Genomic DNA, 21375 nt, shown 5'->3' with positions numbered 1-21375 from the left:
GCAGCGCCTTCTTGTCAGCAGCAGAGCAGTTCCCATACCAGGTGGTGATGGAGAATGTGAGAGTACTCTCCACCACACACCTGTAAAATGCCTCCCGCACTGAGGTATTGAGGCCAGCTTGTTTCAGCCTCCTGAGGAAGTAGAGTCGCTGGTGGGCCTTTTTTAAGATGTTTGAGGTGTTTGGGGTCCACTTCAAGTCCTCTGAAATGTGCACCCCGAGGTACTTGAAGCTAGGGACCCTTTCCACTAATAGCTCCATTTATGAACAGGGGGAGGGGGGGGGGGGGGGGGCATGGTCTCTCCTTCTAAAGTCCACAACCATCTCCTTTGTTTTCCCCACGTTGATGCAGAGACTATTCTCTGCACACCAGTCCACTAGGTCTGTCACCTCTTGCCGGTACGACGACTCATCGTTGTGGGATATCTGTCCCACCACAACCGTGTCGTCTGCGAATTTCACAATGTGACTGGTCCGTCTGGTCCGTCTGCTAACTGTGCACGGATAGGACCTGCAATCTATGGCTCTTTATTTGGAATGCATGAAATGTATGTAAGATCACAGACAGGCATTCTAGGGCTATTAACTTGTAAACTGAGAATATGCATCTAATATTCAAACATGTATTCACCAAAACCAACTTACAGATTTAAAATGTATGTGTGTGCGCTCGTGCTCCGGACAAGCGACTTTTGTGCCCGGACTTTTGCATGGGAAATGTACTTGTCTGAAGGACAAGTGCCTCAAAAAGTTAACCAAAAGGTAACCCAATGCAACCTGCTTTTGACAAATGACACACATTGTCTGGCTAGTAATAGTAAGAGAGCCGCAGGTAGTGGTGAATGTTTGTTTTTTTGTTTTTTGAAACACGCATACGCTGTGTAAAGCATATCGCGTAAGAGAGCACTAATGGCAAAAGTGTTGCGAAATAATGTAGTTTCATAATTCATGTAGTCTACATATTGTCAGAATATGTAGATTTCGAATAGATATAGAATAGATATATACTCATCCATTAATACAATTGTGTCAAAAAACTATAAGAGTCTAAAGAAGGTATAATAACAGATGAATTACATCGTTGGTCTCTATTATTAATTTCCTTCTCAGCCAGGCTCTCTGTGATAAAAACCCATACACTTCCCAAAGTTAACTTTATAAGCATGATTCATTTACCACCTCCCCCAGGATTCTGGGAGAAGCTGCAGGGCTTGGTATTTAAGTTCATATGGCGTGAGCAAAATCCACAAATCAGCAACTCCACACTTCAAAATAGTAGGAAGGCAGGGGGATTATCGGTTCCTAATTGCGAAAGCTATTATTTCTCTTTTATGCTTAGAGCGCTTTTAAGATGGTTTCACAATGATGTCGATGTACCATGGGTGAACATGGAGAAATGTAGTTGTTTTAATAGCACTTAAAAAAGTGTAATAGCACTTTATAGTATGTATAGTATAGTATAGTATAGTATAGTATAGTATAGTATAGTATAGTATAGTATAGTATAGTATAGTATAGTATCTATAGTTTATATGTATAGTTCCATTATATAGATATTCCACTGTTACATTCTTAGTTTACGCATGTTTCATGATAACTACTTTTTATGTATGTAATGTATTGCCATGCTTTTTGTTTTTGCTTATTGTAAATCGCTCTGGATTAAGAGCGTCTGCTAAATGCCTAAATTGTAAATTGTATCTCCATATAGGCTACTTTTAAAGGTATTCTCTTCTCTGGTCTCTCACACACCTTTTGCCACACTAAATCCGGCCCAATTATAGCCATTCAATCTATGCTTGGAAACATATCGCCAAAATTAGACAGTGGGATACAAAATGGCACCTAGATACCCCTATTTTTTTACAATTTCTTACTGTTGGGTGAGAGACCATTTCCCAATTGGCAAAGACAAGGCATCCACAAATTATGGTCTCAAATCTTTTCAAGAGCTTAAACAAATGTATAATCTCCCTGGTACATCCTTCTTTTTTTATTTACAGTTGCGTACTGCGATCGGGTCCCCTGGAACCAACCATTACCAGTTCATCCTTTAATGCATGTATTGAGTGGTATAAATGTTAAAAGTGGCTTTGTTTCCGGGTTATATAATAAATTACAAGAAAAGTTAAATGTTAAATATAGGTAATATCATTGTATGGAACATAGATCTAAAGGACTACAATATCTGCATAAATTGGCAGAACGTATGGAATAACATTCCACTTACATCTTGTAATTATAACAATCAACTACTATTACAAATTGATTCAAAGATTTTATTCAACACCCAGGAAACTCTGCCAAATTAAAATACTACAAAGCCCTCTATGCTCACTATGTCCGCAAAAACCCATCGAAACATCCGTACAAAAACTCTCTCGGGCGTCTCCCTAGGGAGGTCCTCGACGCACGTCCCACTGGGAGGAGACACCGGGACAGACCAAGGCGCAGTTGGAGGAAACACATCGACTCACTGGCCTTGGAACGTCTCGGAATCCCCCAGGAGGAAGTCACTAATGTTGCTCTGGAGAGGGAAGTCTGGAGCACTCTGGTGGAGCTGTTGCCCCCGTGACCCGACTAAGCGGTTGAAGATGGATGGATGGATGGATGGATGGTATAGAACAAGTCAAACTACCAGCAAGAGGTGGTAACCATGATGTCCTCAAACAACGCAAGGCTTACTGGATACACACATTACAAACCCTCCACCCGAAAGGGCTGAATGACGAACTACTATTAAATGTTATGCTGTAATCCATATAAAATATATTGTCATTTAATTATTGATTGAACTTCTTGACCAGGAGGGTGCTAGAAGCATTATGTGTAGTTGTTTATATTTCCTGTCCACAGTATATGAGCATGGATTTTCTTGTGTTTTATGGCATGCCTTTATTATTATTCCCTGTATTGTTGTAATTGGTGACTTGGTGAATAATATGTTCTACAGAAGTACTGCACCTTAAGTCACATGACTGGGGTTTTCACAGCTGCTATCTGATGAATGATTACTATATATTTGCTATATCTCCAAAATGTTCATTTTTCAGGAAATTAAAAATATAAATTTGTTTAGGAAATAAAACAAAGCAATAAAGCCTCATCAAAGTTGGTGTTGTGACTTTATATATTGTCAATTACTTCCATGAGAGGGGGAGAGGTGGTGGAGTTAGTAGATGTTGAGGGTCCAATGGAGTTAAGAGGTTTTGTCCAAAGCACTTTTTACTATTTTCCACTGGTTCAATATATACACAGGCTCATCCTGTGATTATGTGTAACTGTGTGCTGTATGAAATAGATGCTCAGATGCAGATACGGCAGGGTGAGTACATTTTATTATCTGCACTCTATCCATTACCGAATGTCAATTCCGAGTCAAGTGTGATGTAATTGAATAAAACAGATGCTCTCTTGCTTCAAGTATGAAGCGCCACAGCTAATGTGTCAGTGAAAATCTATCTGAAACTAGTGAGGGTGACAGAAAAGATATCACTATACAATGCGGTTTTACGAGCAAATTAGATCACAGAGGAAACGACACACAGATGTAAAGCTTTAAGGGTGCTCAATAGCACTGATTTATGCCAAAAAAAAATCAAAAACCTCAAACATGGAGTTATGAGGTTTCCTCCCGACAGCAACGATATGCAATGTGATTGTTTGTCTAAACCTACTGTTGTATATTTATTGAAGATTTCAGCCTATTCTCAAACTATGCCTGAAGAAGGCCGAAAGGCCAAAACGTTGCTATGACTCTTAAATAAACAATTCTCTTGAACCAGCAAGTGGCGGTGTGCAGGTCTCCGGCCTCCTTCTCCATAATTCATGTAGTGAAACTTTCATTCAATGTAGTTTCATATTAATACAAAGTGTACAGAAAATATGAAAGTTTCCAGTGTCTTGGTCACTCGAGCATGAAATGAAAATATGTAATATGTAATGGGTCCAACGGGGGGGAGACCAGCTACTATGTGTTCTGAATGGGAAGACCTATTTATTTTAGCTTTAGTCAAAATAAGAATAATTAATGAATTGCCTTTCAGACACAACCAAAGATAACCTGTTTCTGAACAAGGACACAGACGGTTATTTAATAACATGGACCCATACATTTTGCCATAATCATGCAGCTCTATAACAGTGACACAGACATGACAGCAATGGTACAAAAACTGTTTAAAAAATATGATATACTACTACTACTATACTATACTATTACTAATAATAAGATTTATTATTTTTGTAATGGCTTTAGGCCTTTCGGTGCATGGGCAGGGCTTTATATCATGATATCATATTGGACTGGATATTGTCTGTGATTTGGGATATTGTACTATTGTAGTAGTAGTACAATATCTACTATAGTATATAATATATACACTAATATATTAGTATATATATATATATTAATATACATTAGTATATAATAGTACTATATTGTGACAAATCAGTATCGGCAGATAATATTAAAAATCAAATGATCAGAATTGGATCAGTAAGAAATGGAGGTTCTAAATTTCTAAATTTGATGAAAAAATGTTAGTTCATAGTGGTTTTCAAAATATTGTGCCCAAGGGAGACATACCAAAGGGCAAGTCAAAATCTCAAGGCAAATCTCAAGGCTATTTGTGCAAAATAGCCGAAAACGTGACACATTGAGATCTTCTATTTTCACTATATTTAATTGTATTTGTGAAAACATTTTTTTGTAATAACTTGCCTCTGTATTGGGAAATTAGCGTGCACAAAGTACTGATACAGTACATTACAACATTGTGTATAGTAATGTATGTATTCTTGAATGTAGCTAGTATCAGTCATTATTAGTGAATCATGCATGATGTTACAATAGACTATGATGAACAAGCGTCTGACAAAACAGACACAAAGGTAACTATGGCCCTATGATGAACTATCATACAGTGGCAATACTTCTTATCAGAATGTGTTTACACTGTGATGTTAATTTCAACCGCACATTGTCTTTACAGAACAAGACAATAGAGGGTATGCGTGTGACATCATCATCAAACCCGGAAGTTATGCAGGAATACCTACTGAGTGGCTAAAAACTACTTTCTGGCCTTGACAGCCCATACATCCAAACACAAAAGTCCTATCTGATTGCATTAAACAATGTTAAACAATGTTACACTCACTTTGCATGTTGCTTTGCCACTCGCTTTGCCACTCGATGTGCCATTCACTTTAAGCATGCGCATACCCTCTATATATTGCATACATGAAGTAAATGCAGGCCTATTGTGCTTTTTTTCCCCCTTTTTTTTTGGTAGATGGTGTAACTAACTGGAAATTCCATAATACAACACTGCACTCTTGTGGACATACGGTATGCCAATATTCCTCACATTTGTTCCACATTCTGAGATTTGTTTTAAAATATTCAAAAGTATTCAAAAAAATGTCAAGTTTATTTGAAAATAAGTAACACATGCACGTCTTGCGTTACTTCAAACGTCTTTCAAATATACTTTCTTAAAGCTATTGCTGCTTGGTTTTATAGCTGCTCATGGTTGCCGTGGTCTTTGTCCTCAATTGTCCCCTCATCATCATCCTCAAGCTCAAGTCAACTTACATTTATAATTGTCCCCTCATCATCATCCTCAAGCTCAAGTCAACTTACATTTATAATTTGCTATTCGTGTAGCCTACTGTAAGTCAGTGGTTCCCAAACTTTTTCATGTCAACCCCCATGACCCCCATTTGAAAAGATATGCCAGGGACCCCCATACGAGAAGATTTGTACGGCTCTAGCAGTGATTCTCAACCACTTTAATTACAACGACCCCCCAGTTTGACATGCATTAGTCTGAGGACCCCCGTTTATTGGCATTTCTATCTCTGGGCCCCCCAATTTAGATTGTAAATCAATGTTCATTTAACTCCGAGAGTGTAGTTAATGGACCCGTTAGGGTCCGATTGGTTCCATTTGTACACTCTCAGAGTTACAGACCCATAAGGGTCCATTTGGTACCAAGCTATCATTTAGCTGGGGACCCCCTGGAACTCCCTCAGGGACCCCTGAGGGTCCCCGGACCCCACTTTGGGAACCACTGGCCTAAGTGATATACAGTATAAACGTTTTTGCAAACAGGTTAAAGCTATAATTCAGATAGAAATCATTGCTATGTGTTCAATAATGGGTACCCCTTCATCAGCATCAGTTTTGTCTTTGTTTTAGTTTTTTTGTCAACACAAATTTCACTTATTTATCCTGATTGATTCCTATTGTATCATGTAGCTATGTATGAGTTTTGAATTATTATATATTTTTACTAAAGAGCTACAGAAACACACAGACCCCTGTTACTGATCAAAACACAATGATTACTGTGAGACTATAGCGCTAATTAACTTATTATCATCATCAACAACAACAACCACTTACTGCACCTTTAATATAAGACCATAATATTCACATGGCAGTCGTGTATGTGTTTCTCGCTCTTTTTCTGTAAGAGCAAAGTGGATGCCATGACAATGGCACGTATAGTCTGTCTACGAACACGATACAAAGAAGACCCCGAATGCCACCGGCTCGGGCGCCCTGTAGCTAAATCATTATCATGCCGTGGGCTATACATCTGTGCAAAATGTGGCGCTTTTAGACGATTTAGCGCGAAATATCCCTATTATATGCTCCTCAACTAACAGTGCTCAGTGTGGGGGCCTTAGCTCCCTTAGACTCTCCAAAGCCTCCTCTCGAGTGAGGTGCAGCCAGTCGTCAGGCAGCTGTGCTGGCTGCTGTTCATATTCCTCTGCAAACCGTTGGTTGAATCTCGTCAACACGTACCTGTTAAGCAAAAGCACAGAATGATATTATTTTATCAATGACAACAATGAAAGCAATAGAATACACACCCGCACACTGTGTATTTGCTCGGTACATGAGTATTTTCTTATTTAATGAAGCAACGTTTCGGTCCCTCCGGACTATTGCTTTGATTGATGTCCACTAGCCTACGCACCTGTGCACACGCCTGATTTCTAGGTGTGCGAAAGTTTTTTCCTACAATCAATGACAACAACGAATACGTAATATTCAATAATAATGAACACATACACGTTGTGAGCTTGTAGAGCTGCTATTTTCGCTATTTTTGTCCAAAAGTGCCCTCTTACGGGATTTTTAGCCCCTGCCCCTCTAACACTCTCTGCACGTCCTGTCAGCACTGTTATGATGAAAGTGAAGATATTTTGAAACACCATCTAATAGTTTATTTATTTAATTGACAGGGACAATGCGCATTAATCAAACTCGTCAGTTTTCACATCCATGTAAATGTGCCAGAGTTAGCCAGGAGCTCATTTCCATCTAGTCCCTGAGCAGGCTCTTAAAAATGATGATAAAACTATCCAATTCTAAATAGAGTTCTAATCAAGCCCCCAGTGAGGCTCTCCAACGTTGAGGTGCTCGGCCCTAGTGGTAAGAGCAGGGACTGCAGGCGGACCCGTGGAGTTATGACGAGGAAACCCTGTGTAGCTGGGGTTTAACATTGAGCACTCGTTTGCACTTTTGGACACCAAATGTTGATGTCCCCTGAGGGGACTCTATAAATAGAGTGGGCGCCCCTCACTTCACATCATGAGTATGATTATTATTATAATTATTATTTAGGGGCGCTAGTTTAGTTGTTTAGTTGTATATGCATACTGGCTAGACACAAACTACATTCCAAAACATGTTTCTTTGGCCTTACCTCCAGTAAGCTATGGGTGTCTTGGTGTCAGGCTCCACCGGGTGTATGCTCCAGTCTGGGTAGATGGAGCGGTAATCGCTGTACGCCAGAGACTGACCGTCTGTGTCCTTGTTCAAAAACAGGTTATCTTTGGTTGTGTCTGAAAGGCAACTGGTATGGGACAGAGAGCTGGAGTCGTGACATGTGTAGGACAGCATGCCTTTCGGCCGGTGGAGCACGGCTCTGTGCATGTCATGCACCGCCCCTCCTACTTCACAGGGGGTCTGACAGAAAGGACACTGCTTCTCGCACCCTCGGACCCTGTTGAAGAGGGAGTCTTGGGGCTTGACGGGAAGAGCCTGGAGAAGCTCTGCAATGTCTGTGTCCTTGGAGAACTCACGGGCCAGTGCCAGCCGCATATCAGCCAGTGCCTCCAGCAAACAGGAGACAAAGTAGTCCCATTCAACGGTGATGCTGAACAGAGGTCCGTCCAGTGAGGCCCTTGTGACATTCACGTCCCGTTCTTTCTCCAGGTTGAGGCACACTTGTTCCAGCAGCAGTTTGGTGTCACTCAGATTCCCACTCGCACCCTCCGATGTCTGACTGACGGCTGCGGACATCTTCCCCACAATCTCTCCGAGACGCTGCTGCCTCCACTTGTCAAAGATGGTCGACGTGGAGAGGTGCGACACTCTCTCCTGGATCTTCTTCAGACTGAAGCTTTCATAGGATTGCAGGTATTCCAGGAAGCTCTCGAAGCGGTCCTCGTCCAACAGCTCCTCCAGCAAGCTGCAATTGAAAGCCAAGGGAGACAGGTACTGCTGGCCATTTTCCTGGCTCACCATCTCTTCCATGACACGCCTCCCCAGTGACTCGTAGATGTAGTCCAGGCCTGTGGGTCTGAAGACCATAGAGGTGAAAGCCTGGGCCACCCTGTGACACTGGTCCCTCTTCCTGAACTGGTAGACAAACTCGCCTTGGCGTCTCTCTTTAGACCTCTTAGCAAACCCCAAAAGATCTCTGTCTTTGGCATAGTGGTCGTGTATGTCTTGGAAGTCTTTGCATGCAAAGCGGCAGAGATAGACTTTCAGGTCCACTTCAAAAGCTGACCGTATCTCCATTGGGTTTGACTGTAGAGTCTTCTCAACATTTTCAAACAGTTCTGTTATGTAGCTGTCGGAGAAGTCTGCAATCCGATTAGACTTCTCTGCCACAAAGCGATTGTAACCCTCTATGATGGTGCACGCCAAACGATGGGCAGCTAATCTCTGTTTTTTGTTGTTGTCCACAAACATAGACTTCATTCTGGTACTGTATCCAAAATGTTCATTTTGAACTTCAAAGCCAGCCCTGTTCTTTTTGCCAATGTTCTGAAGCCTGAAAATGTGTTTCTGGAGGCCACGGCTGATGAGGTTATCTATCAGGATTTCTGTAACCCTTGTAGTAATGTCCTTTGTTTGTGAAGGTCCAAAGTCAAAGGTGGCCAAAGCATTATCCCATACACGCTCAAATTCCTCCTCCAGCTGCATGTCTTCAAGGAGAACATTGGTTAATCTGCTGTTCTCTACCAGCATGTGTAGCTTGAGCTCCTGTTCTTTTTCCAGAAAGGCCTCAAAGGTTCTCAGCTGTGTAGAAAATTTGTGGTTATCTTTGGCCAACTCAAGCCTTTCTATCATCTCTTCGGTCACCTGCTCCTGGAGTGCATTCATATTGCTCATTATGTTTGGGTGGTAAGTCTCAATGTAGGTTTTGTTGTGGTCATTCTGTATCAAATAGGCCTCTAATTTTGACCTGATTTTTTCAACCTCAGCTTCGACTTCTTCCCTGGCTTCCTCTTTCAATCGACTCAGAAGTTTACCTTTTAGCCTTGTCCCTGAAACTTTAGTTTCCGGGGAGGTGATTTTCTTTTGTGCCCCCATAAACCAGATCTCCATGTCTTCAAGGAAAAGCTTCTCCCACTGGGAAAGCTCTGTGCACAGCATAGAGAAAGATGCTGCCACTTCAGTATTCCCAAGGCCAATTGAGAACGATTCCGCTTTCACCGCCTCCCAAACGGCACACAGCCGAACGATAAATTCAGACAGCCCTGCGGCATTTGACTTGGCTGCACACTTTCCAAATGCCTCAAAAAGGCTTTGCTTCAGCTGTAACACAACATCAGTATACCCTTTGTCAACTGGTTGAGAGATGGATATGTTTTGCCAAGGCCCTATGAGACAGGGGATGTGATGTGAAATTGGGTTCTGATTATTTTCAATTTCTGTCTTTTGTGGTTCTGCCTGAAGGATCGCAGCTACACGTCCTAGCTGCAAAGCTTGAAGCTTGCTGTTTAATCCTTCATCCTGGATTATGAGTCTACAAACCGGCGTGTTGCCACACACCACAGTGCGTAGAAGTGCATTAATTAGAACCGTTACATTGGATTCAATCCCAGTGGCCCCATGTGAGGCTAGGTTGTGCAGTAGAACGTCACTCAGTCCAGTAGCTACTGTGGCCATCTCATTGTCATGGACCTTACTTGATTCTGGTGAGCAGAGGCCTTCCACGTCAATCATTAACAGAAGATCACACTCCATGTCTCTCTTGAGCTCACCTGGGATGCATAGAGGCAGCATGTATATACCTTTGAAGTACCCCCTCCCTCTTGTGGGGAGGTTTGCCCCAAACAGCGCAGAGAGCACTTCGCCATTTCTTGCGGGATGAACTCCAAGATTTGTCAACACACGAATCCTGACATCCTCTGCTGACAGGCGCCGTTTAAACTCGGCCAGGACACATCCCAGCCAACTGATGGGGATGTTGGAGGCATCTCCGTCCATAATCTCAAGGGGAATTCCGCAGAGCAGCAGGTCTGCAGCCAGGCTGGGGAGACGCAGCACGTTGTGGCTCCCATTCCCTGGACTGATGCGGGTCAGCTCAAATATTAGCCCCATCTCACGCAGGAAGTGCTCAAGGCCGAGAGAGAAAGGATCTGGTTCATCTGGACTGATCTTGTTTTCATTAGGCGTTAAATATATTTGCTGTTCAAGCTCATTTTGCTCAGCTGTAGTTGGTCTAAAGTCCAAGTCGGCGTTTTCAGGGATCTGTGGTGATAGATTTTGTTCCTCGGCCTGCGTCTCAGAATACTTATTCACCAGTGCTTCTTCTGATTCAATGTTCTCGACGGTGGACTCTTCTATAGACTGGTTCGGAGCTGCCTCCCGTTCATCAGGTCGGACTGTGTTCAGTTGCACATCATTATCCGTGTCTAGTTCAGTCTGTTGTTCAGGAACTTGTGCTGGTTCATCTGATTCTATGTTGTCGTCAGTGGACTCTTCTAACACGTCTAACCCTGCATCAGGTAGGACTGACTTCAGTTTCTCTTCTTCACTCTGGGCTATGTGACTCGACTCTGTTTCTAGTTTCAGGATTTCAGTCACTCTGAGCAGCCCTTCCAACATGTTCTGGATCAGTTTCTTTGCGCAGCTTTCTAATTCCTGGTTTTCAGTCAGATCCTCTGAGCAGCTTGATTCTAGATCATGTTGTATACGGCTGTCTCCTGTCACATCATTATCCGTGTCTAGTTCTAGTTGTTCAGGAAGTGGTTCACACCTTTCTTCAAGCATGTCCCCGACTGATTTATTCTCCTCCTCTGTTGGAGCCGTAAAGAAGCTGTCATCATCAGATGGCCTGTGGGCTGGTTCTTCTTCTGATTCCATGTTCTCGTCAGTGGAATCTTCTAACGAGTAAGTCAGAGCCACCTCCCCTGCATCAGGTAGGACTGAGTTTAGTTGCACGTCTTCACTCTGGGCTATGTGACCGGCCTCTGTTTCTATTTTTTGGTTTTCAGTCAGATCCTCTGAGCAGTTTGATTCTAGATCAGGTTCTATAGGGCTGTCTCCTTGTGCAGGTTCACCCTCTTCAGTGTGGTTCACGCTCAATTGCTTTTCTTCAAGCGTATCCTCCACCGAGTTATTCTCCTCCTCTGTGGAAGCTGTGCAGAAGCTATCATCACCGGAAGGCCTCTGCGCTGGTTCTTCTGATTCTATGTTGTCGTCAGTGGACTCTTCTAACACGTCTAACCCTGCATCAGGTAGGACTGACTTCATTTTCTCTTCTTCACTCTGGGCTATGTGACCTGACTCTGTTTCTAGTTTCAGGATTTCAGTCTCTCTGATCAGCCCTTCCAACATGGTCTGGACCAGTGTCTTTGCGCAGCTTTCTAATTTCTGGTTTTCAGTCAGATCCTCTGAGCAGCTTGATTCTAGATCATGTTGTATACGGCTGTCTCCTGTCACATCATTATCCGTGTCTAGTTCTAGTTGTTCAGGAAGTGGTTCACACCTTTCCTCAAGCATGAACCCCACTGATTTATTCTCCTTCTCTGTTGAAGCTGTGCAGAAGCTATCATCATCAGAAGGCCTGTGGGCTGGTTCTACTTCTGATCCCATGTTATCGTCAGTGGAATCTTCTACCGAGTAAATCAGAGCCACCTCCCCTGCATCAGGTAGGACTGAGTTCATTTTCTCTTCTCCACTCTGGGCTATGTGACCTGCCTGAGTTTCTAGTTTCTGGATTTCAGTCAGGATCGGTATCTCTGCGCAGCTTGATGCTAGATCATGTGTTATAGGGCTGTCTCCTGCCACATTCTCCATGTCCAGTTCATTCCCTTCAGTGTGGTCCGTGCTCAATGGCTTTTCTGAAAGCGTGTCCTCCACTGACGTATTCTCCTCTGTTGAATCTGTGCAGAAACTATCATCGTAATCAACATTCTCGTTTGTCAATTCCATTTCCACCTCCTGCTGATTTTGTATTGGTCCTTGGAGACTGTGTTGTTCTCTCATTTGCTTGGCCCGAAGGCTTAACTTCATCCATCTAAGAAAGTATGCTCTCTCCATTTTATCTGTTGTGAACAATGCATCTGTGAAAGTCTTCATAGCGGGAGTCATTATATAGCTGCTGAGCCTGAGGAGGATGTTTCTCGCCTCGTTCTGTTGTTGTGTGTTAACTTCTCCTGCTTTTTCTTGTTTACTTGCCTCTTTCTCCATCTCTGACAGTGTACTCCATGCTGCCCCCTGCAAAGGCAGCTGTTCCTCCCTGAACTGTGCAGACCCCTCCTCTAAACCTTTGAGCACTTCCTCAACGGTTGCCCTTGCCTTGTTACACACAGCCCCTTCATCCACATTCAGTCCTAGCTCTGCTGCTATTCCTGCCGCTTCTTCAAGTGTGACGTGTTTTAGTTTACCTGGTAACAGACCATTCAGGTTTTCAACTAACCTGTCTGCCAGCAGCTCCTCACTGAGCGCTCCCCCTGACAGAACCGAGTCTTTGGGCAGGCCCAGCTCGTCTCCAAGTCTCGGCTCGACGAACCCGACAACTCTTTTCTCGTTCTCCTCTTCACCGGGGTCTGATAGGTCTATGAGGATGATCTTGTTGGCTGTGCCTTTCCAGGAGGCCAAAAGGCGTTTTTCCTTCTCCCTGAGGTTCCCGCAGAACACGACTACAGCCGAAGAGGCACGACACAGAAGACTCAGGCATTTCTCGTGCACGGCGGCATCACCACGTAAGTTAGAGATCGCCACAGGCACATGGAAGATATCCGTGTCAGGATCTCCAGTGGGTAGGTACCATGCCAGCTCTACCAAACCATTGGAGAGCCTCCGGTGCAGCTTTCCTCCGTCCATCCCCCTGTGCAGGAAGCTCTGACTACGGGATTTGGGTCCACCAAGAACCCGACTCAGCACCCGTGACTTGGACACACCGCAATGACCTAGCTTCACAAAGGACACCATTGGCATCTTGGTGCTGGCCAAGTCCCCTTCAAGGACCCCAGAAAGGGAGTGGGTGGTCCTCCACTGGCTCACAACACCTCTCAAAGGCCAAAGGAGGAAGGAGCTCTGCTGATCTGAAATGACGGACGGAAGGACAAGTGGAACTGCAAACTGACACTGCACCATGCGCACTGCAATGTCCTGCTGAGCGAAGGTATTGGCAGACATATAGACGGCTGCGACCAAGTCAAGGGGGTTAGCGGCACACTGGGATTCCTCTCCATAGCCATTGACCATGTCTTCTTCTCCCTGGGCGACAGCCTGTGGATCTGGCGAAGGCTGGCAGTATGTGCTCCGCGCTTCAGGATTGAGCAGCCAAAGGCGTTGAAGGAAAGCACGTGGGAGGTACTCTGGCACCACGGGGGGCTGGTTTTCCAAATTCCAGGTGTTGATGTCCAGCAGGGAGACTGGGTCCAGCGGTGTAACCCAGAACGCCCCCAGGCCCAGCTTTAACAGAACCTCTGACTGGGCTTTGTCCACCGGAAGTCTCCCTGGAATCACAAAGCATAATTTCGTTGCTGTCGGGAGGAAACCTCATAACTCAATTTTTGAGGTTTTTGATTTTTTTTTGGCATAAATCTGTGCTATTGAACAACCTTTATACGTCTGTGTGTTGTTTCGAAAATATTGAACCAATGGAAAGTAGTAAAAAACGCATTGGACAAAACCTCTTAACTCCATTGGACCCTCAAACTGTCTGTTAAAGCAGCTAACTCCACCACCTCTATCCTTCTCATGCAAGTAATTGACAATATCTAAAGTCACAACACCAACTTTGATGGGGCAGTATTGCATCGTTTAAAAAATATAAGGTTTTATTAATTTCCTTAAAGATGGAGTGCCACAATTTTTTTATTTTTCCAGTTTTTCAAGTGTCTATGAGGTGACAGTACTTCATTAGACACCCCGGAGTCGTTTTTATGTGCAATGATGTATTCCCTTTGTATTTAGGGTTTCTTCCTGGAGGCTGAACCCTTGACAGTCAAATGTGCCAATGAAAAAAACAGTAATATAGTGACATCACATTATCAGCCCCTCCCCTAACCCCTCCCCCTTTATCATACAACTACAGCTGTGGGTGCGGCTTAAGTTCAGGTGGATCACCACCCATCACCACCCACCCGGCAAACCAGGCATACTTAATGAACTGGTGGGGGTGCCCACATAAAAACGACATTTTAACAAATACTGTACACTTTTTAAAAAAAACTTCTTCCTCCTTATATAACAATAAGACCTGATGATCATGTTTTAGGGTGGAAAAAAATCATGGCACAGTTATGAGGTTTCCTCCGGACAGCGGAGATATGAAGCATTTTAGTCTTCACACTACCCTGGAATTATTCTTGTTTGCATCCTATTGCATCTTATTTGGTGACAGACTGAATAAGATTTCAATGCAAGCGTTATTAGAACAGAACTACAAAACCTACTCCTCCTGCTGCTCTGTCTTGTCGAGAACATGCTGCGACCAGCTCTCCTCTCTCCTGCCCTCTGTCAGTTGACTTTGTCGTTTTACGTCATCTACGCCACAGCTTTGAAACCTGCAAATCACGCACGCACGCACGCACGCACACACGCACACACACACACACACACACACAGTATGTACATCAATAATTTGTATACAAAATAGTGTCTATATCTGCCTAGAGTGCACCTGAATGCAAAAGTACCTGCTGTTGTTCAACATGTACGTATACTGTAGAAGATGAAGTGGGGCTGTCATGCTTTGTTATGGAAAGGAGCAAGGAGGCCGGTTTAGCCTGACCTTTATCTTTCTGAAGCGCTTCACTGGAGCACGACTTCCCTCTTGCCTGTGTGTGTCATTCTTCCTCACACGGCAATACAAACGTGGCCACTGACAGCCGGAATGTAATGATGCCAGTTTAAGTAGAGTGTATACCGACAGCTCAATTTAGAGGTGACTCCCGCTTACTGCATCACTGCTCAATGGCCTCTTGAAAAACAATGCTTCAGCTCCCTATTAAGGTAACGCAGGAATGCTCGCCTTAAAACACGCTCGCCCCTCATGTTCTTTCAGCCGACCTCACGCCGACCGGTCGGTGGGGCGGTTCTTGTATATTCTTGTATTTGTTGTACTGAGAATAAGGTTAGAAATAAGTTTAGGGTTAGGCACAGTTTTACTGGGGTTACGTTTAGGAATAGGGTTAGGTTTTGGCACCGTTTTACTGAGGTTAAGGTTGGAGATAAGGTTAGATTCATCAGTTTAAGTTTACTTAGGTTACGTTAAGAATACCAGGCAGCAGTTCCACGGGGGTGACTGTGTTTTGAGGCTAGGGCATTCACTTCTAGTATTTTTTACTAGTTAACTAGTTGCCTAGTTTACTAGTCGACTAGTCGACTAGTAATAAATAGAAATAAATATTTGTACATTGAAAAACTCTGTACATGGTGACTATAACTATAATCTACCTGATCTTGAGGCCTACAAAATCGGGGAAAAAAACGTTCTTTTTTTTTCTTTTTTTTTCTTATCAACTAGTCAACTAGTACCAACAAGGTCGACTAGTGGATTTACTAGTCGACTAGTAAACTAGTCGACTAGTAGGCTGTGCTGCGACCCAAGAAAAAGTGCCTAGAAAATGATTTTCGTTCCCGCGTCTTTGGCACTACGATTTCAATGCATATTTCCATAGACAATACCCTTCTGGACTTTGGGTTAAAAGTTCTCCGCATAATATCCTGCAGTATTTTGTCACAAGCCAGAAATGTATATACAAGTGTATAACCAAAAAACGAAAATCTTGTGCTGCTGTTTTTGCTTGTAAAATGTGTTATATTGATTGTGGCAACACAAACTATTTCTCAAATGTCATAATTACATATACCTAACATCTGAAACAAGTATTGGTGCCTTAGTTTAATCATGTGAATTTAGATCATGAAATGTAGCAAATTTGTTAAAGACAACTCTTCAACTTAAGTGATGGCACCTAGCTCAATGAAACATACACAATAGTTAATTTAGCCAAAAGCTTATGTTTCATACATAAAGAATTTCACAATCTACTGTGTAATGAAAGGTAGAAAAGAAAAGCAGCCCACCTTGGCCCAAAATGGCTGAAAATCTATCAAAATAATGCAAAAAAATGGACAAGACTAAAAATAAATGCACTAAAGGTCAGAATTATTACAACATATGGTATGAAACATTTATTCAAGTATCACAAAGTGTCACAGAATCTGGATTTAGCTAGGGCGCCCAAGCTGGCAACCTTTGTGGTCGCCATAGCGGCCAAATCCATGGCTGCTATACCTAAAATGGTTTTGGCTGTAATATTTGAACCAGATGAGCTACAAATGCAAACATTGTGTCTATGTCATGTTTTTTGACCATTACAAACACATTGGAATGCTTATAATTATGTGTCTGGAAGTGTGTCTGGAACCTTAATTTGCATATTTACAAGATAGCACTAAGTGAAAAGGAGTGAACCTTTGACATTTTTGACAAACTTAAAAAGCATTAGAACACATTGAAATGCTCCGATTTATGAGTACATCTATCCAGAAAATTCTAATATATATGTTTTTATATATATGGCCACTATACCCAAAAAGCGTATTCAACATTTTCACCCAGAACACCTTTAGGAACAGCCTAAAAAAAGCAACCTTTGTATGTTACACATTTAATTTATTTAAAACAATACAAAATGAAAGTAATGGAGTTCAGTACATTCCTATTGATAGAGTATGAGTAGGAGTATGACCAACTAACTTCACACTCGGCATGCACGTTGCTGCTGACCCCAGCACAGGGACATTTATATGTCCGGTGTCGAGTTGATTGGATAGGCGGTTGTCCAGAACTACTTACAGTATATATGCCCATGCATGGGTATGGGCGTATCAGTATAGTGTAGTGTGTAGTGCAGTGTTAGTGTAGTCATATATGGAGATCCGGTTGTCCAGAACCGCTGTTTCAAACTACCTACAGCATATACACCCATACATAGATATTGGCATATCAGTATAGTATAGTATAGTATAGTATAGTATAGTATAGTATAGTATAGTATAGTGTATATAGTATAGCATAGGCTATAGCATAGTACCAGTAAGTCTGAGGGCGAGAAGCGACCTCACCCTAACGGGCTGCATTAATAACTTTGGGGCAGGCCCATCTAGAGTTTACACGGACAGGTATCAGTCAAAAGGGAGACATCGAAGAGGAAGGATGGATGGGGAAGGATCAACATATGGAATGTTGGAATGGAAAGAACAGGTTCTGACATACAGTATATCCATATGGAGATCTAAGGGTTGGGGTCAGTTGTAGAGTTGCTGGCCAATATTGATGACATCAGGGATCTCCATCCCTGATGATTTCACGTTATGTCACTCACAAGACCTGGGCAATATGGGGGCTTTCCCCATGTATGGGGATTTTGAGTGATACACTGACTGACTGATGGAAAATGCGCAATTTCATAGTAAATGCGACCTGTGGTCGCAATAATATAGTATAGGCATATATGGAGATCTGGTTGTCCAGAACTTCTGATCCAAACGATATGCCCCTCCCTGATGACGGGGAGGAACTGTGGAAATCTTGCTGCATTGTGACCGATGGTGAGTGACTACGTCGGCCCCCTTCAGTTTTTACATACCAGGTGGACATTGGGTTTGATGATGTCATCATCTACATGCTAAACAGGGCATTCACACACCTTGGCACCATGGGCAACACAGTTAGAATCATGCTTTTTGACTTCTCCAGAGTCTTCAGAACTATCCAGTCACAACTGCTTACAGAAGCTTGCGTTGATGGGGGTGGACCATGGTTTGGTGGCATGGATCTCAGACTATCTCTCGGGCAGACCGCAGTATGTGAGACTGCAGGGTTGTCTGTTCGGAGGTGCTGGTGAACATCACGGGCGCTCCCCAGGGCACAGTGCTGTCACCTGTTCACCCTATAAACATCTGACTTCCACTTCCACTACAAGACATGTCAGTTGTCACCTGCATCTCAGGTAACAACACTGTTGAGCACGCATGGTTACGGAAGTTGTGCACTGGAGCAAGGCAAATGGCCTCTGGCTCAATGCTAGCAAGACCAAGAAGATGGTGGTGGACTATGGCACGACCAAGAGTGTACCTCCGGTTCCCAGCAACATATTAAGGTAGTGGAGAATGTAGACAACTACAAGTTTCTAGGAGTGCACCTGAACAGGTCGTTGGACTGGTCTGACTACTCTGGTCTTCTGTTCTTCTCAAGAAGGCTCAGATCTTTTAGTGTGTGCAACAGGATGCTGCAAATGGCTGGTGAGGAAGGCGTTTTATGTGGCGGCCATATTGGATTTGGCCGCCATGGCGACCCCGAAGGTAACTGGCTCGGGTTCCCTAGCTAAATCATTAGAGCAGGACTACATCTGGGCCAAATTTAGTCCTTTTAATATTGATTGGCGCAGAAAAATCCATAAGGCCCGTGACTATTGCTGAAATCTTGTCCATATACAGTAGGTGATTATGGTCATTAAAGCTAATTATAATTGTTCAACATATGCAAGTTAGCATCCGGCGGTTTCTACATGCTGGGGACCCATACATACTCAACATTTGTACTATAAAACTTTGGTGTACTCAACATGTCTGGGTTCACAATGGGACTCTATGGGCTGGCAAATAGACTGACTAACTGCACTTGAGCTGGGGGGGGGGGGGGGGTGATGTGCAAATGTCAGATGCTGTGACACTTTGTGGTACTTGTATAAATGTTTCATACCATATGTTGTAATAATTCTGACCTTTAGTGCATTTATTTTTAGTCTTGTCCATTTTTTTCATTATTCCAATTTAGTGGGCGTGGTAACATTTTGATAGATTTTCAGCCATTTTGGGCCAAGGTGGGCTGCTTTTCTTTTCTACCTTTCATTACCCAGTAGGTTGTGACATTTTGTATGTATGAAACATAAGCTTTTGGCTACATTTTCTATGTGTATGTTTCATTGTGCTAGGTGCCAATCACTTAAGTTGAAGCGTTTTCTTTAACAAATTTGCTACATTTCATGATCTAGATTCACATATGAGTAAACTAAGGCACCAATACTTGTTTCAGATGTTAGGTATATGTATTTATGACATTTGAGAAAGATTTGGTGTTGCCAAAATCAATATGACACATTTTACAAGCAAAAACAGCAGCACAAGATTTTCGTTTTTTGGTTATACACTTGTATATACATTTCTGGCTTGTGACAAAATACTGCAGGATATTATGCGGAGAACTTTTAACCCAGAGTCCAGAAGGGTATTGTCTATGGAAATATGCATTGAAATCGTAGTGCCAAAGACGCGGGAACGAAACCGAACAAAAAGGGACCTCGCAGCACGGCCTATAGTTGCTTAATGCCCTATTTGAGGCAAGCGTCCTAGTATCCCCCTATAATAGTCACCACAGTTAGCCACTGCAGTAGGCCTATACCTGTCACTTATACGTGCAATCCGTGTCAGCGTGAAACTATGTAGCCTACCTGAGAGGCGTCATGGGCCGCTATGCTCGATAACAGGCTTGATAAGCCCAAAGCTTATTGATAACGCGTACTCAATAAGCTTGTTATCGGATTTTATCAGGTATCAGTTATCGAGCTCCATCTCTACTCAGCAGTAATGAAAACAGACAAATCACGTGATAGTTATTGCTATATCATTATTGATTTGTTTAAAGTCACGGATTGTCTACATGCTTGTGCCATCCTCTGTAATTATTGCACTTTAGCAATGCTTCTATGATGCTACTCTGTCTCGAGTGATGTTGAATGTATTTAATGGATTGTTTGTGTTATAATTTAGGCATTTAGCAGACACTTATCTGGAACAACTTACTTGTGCAATAGTGGTATTGGGCCTGTCTATAATCGTCTAAAAGCAACGGGATAAATTGGCAAGCAATAGAGTGCAATGAAAAGAAAGTGCTACAAAATAATCAGATGGTTGATGTTTACCATCATTCCAGGTTAAAAACCATTATTGGTTCTAATCGTATTATTTGATGATTTAAACCAATCAAATCATCAAATATGTCTAAACAACACAGTATCTAGCCACTTTAATGGTTAGTGGTTACTTTTTCGCAAAATGATGTAGTTATTAAAAAAAACAATTATGCCTATGTAAGTTATTTAGATTTATACTGTTTGCATATTCTAATTATGTTGTTTAGATAGCATGTGGTTTGGACAGATTCTATGTTTAGGCTGGTATCCTTATTCCTTGTTACTTTGTAGAATTTAATGAATTTATTTGTGCTCTGTGACCACATAATATGTGACTGGCCTATAGTCACATGTCAAGGGTTCATGACATTTACTCTGATCTTCAAGTCACTCTGGACATAAGAGCATCTTCTAAATTATAATAGTAAATTATAGCCACTAAGCAATACAAAACAACAGATAAGGGTATGCAGATCGCAATTTTAGTAAAATACACAATTACCTTTATAATCTTGTATTATTATTAGAAAGAGAAAATAAATGAAAAGAAAGCAGTCCAACTCCTTACCTTATCCGTCTTCATGCAAATGTGGGATAAACTATAAAATGTACGGTCTTCACAATGTATAGCAAAAACTAACTGGCTCTCTTTTCTGGTATGTAAGTAAGGCAGGGGAACTCTTATACCTATGCTCTGACAGATAAGACACATTCCTGAAGGCTGGAGAGAATCCCTCATGTACAAAATGTACATCTGTAATACCCAAACAGATTCCCAGTCAGACATACTTCTGCACGCGACGCACCGATTCGCACGCCAAGGCATGGGAGGAGGTTCCGTTCATTCTATTGCGTTACATCAGTGACATCATGTCTACAAATGCTTCAAGTTTGTTTGAACT

At 42.5% G+C, this 21375-nt stretch overlaps 1 protein-coding gene across 1 annotated transcript; it reads right to left on the bottom strand.

The window, feature by feature from the left end:
* Window positions 1–6568: 6568 nt before the first annotated feature.
* gvin1l2 (GTPase, very large interferon inducible 1-like 2) lies at window positions 6569–21148 on the bottom strand. The gene is made up of 4 exons (XM_079513691.1): window positions 21042–21148; window positions 14945–15055; window positions 7723–14002; window positions 6569–6815 (listed from the first exon to the last, which is right to left on the bottom strand). The coding sequence occupies exons 2-4, from the start codon at window positions 14973–14975 to the stop codon at window positions 6680–6682; spliced, it is 6447 nt and encodes a 2148-aa protein (XP_079369817.1). The 5' UTR covers window positions 14976–15055; window positions 21042–21148; the 3' UTR covers window positions 6569–6679.
* Between the last annotated feature and the right edge of the window lie 227 nt (window positions 21149–21375).

The sequence above is a fragment of the Electrona antarctica genome (genome assembly GCF_951216825.1).
Source record: "Electrona antarctica genome assembly, chromosome: 11".
Taxonomy (NCBI): Eukaryota; Metazoa; Chordata; class Actinopteri; order Myctophiformes; family Myctophidae; genus Electrona; species Electrona antarctica.
The sequence above is the reverse complement of the archived record's forward strand: the minus strand, read 5'-3'. Positions and strand labels throughout refer to the sequence as shown.

Excerpts from the sequence above, each read along its gene's own strand:
- gvin1l2 (XM_079513691.1), bottom strand. The coding sequence starts at position 14,975 with ATGTTCTCGACAAGACAGAGCAGCAGGAGGA. Across the intron at positions 14,003-14,944 it reads AAGACAGAGCAGCAGGAGGA|GGAGACTTCCGGTGGACAAA; the intron begins GTAGGTTTTGTA and ends TTGTGATTCCAG. Across the intron at positions 6,816-7,722 it reads ACACCCATAGCTTACTGGAG|GTACGTGTTGACGAGATTCA; the intron begins GTAAGGCCAAAG and ends TTTGCTTAACAG.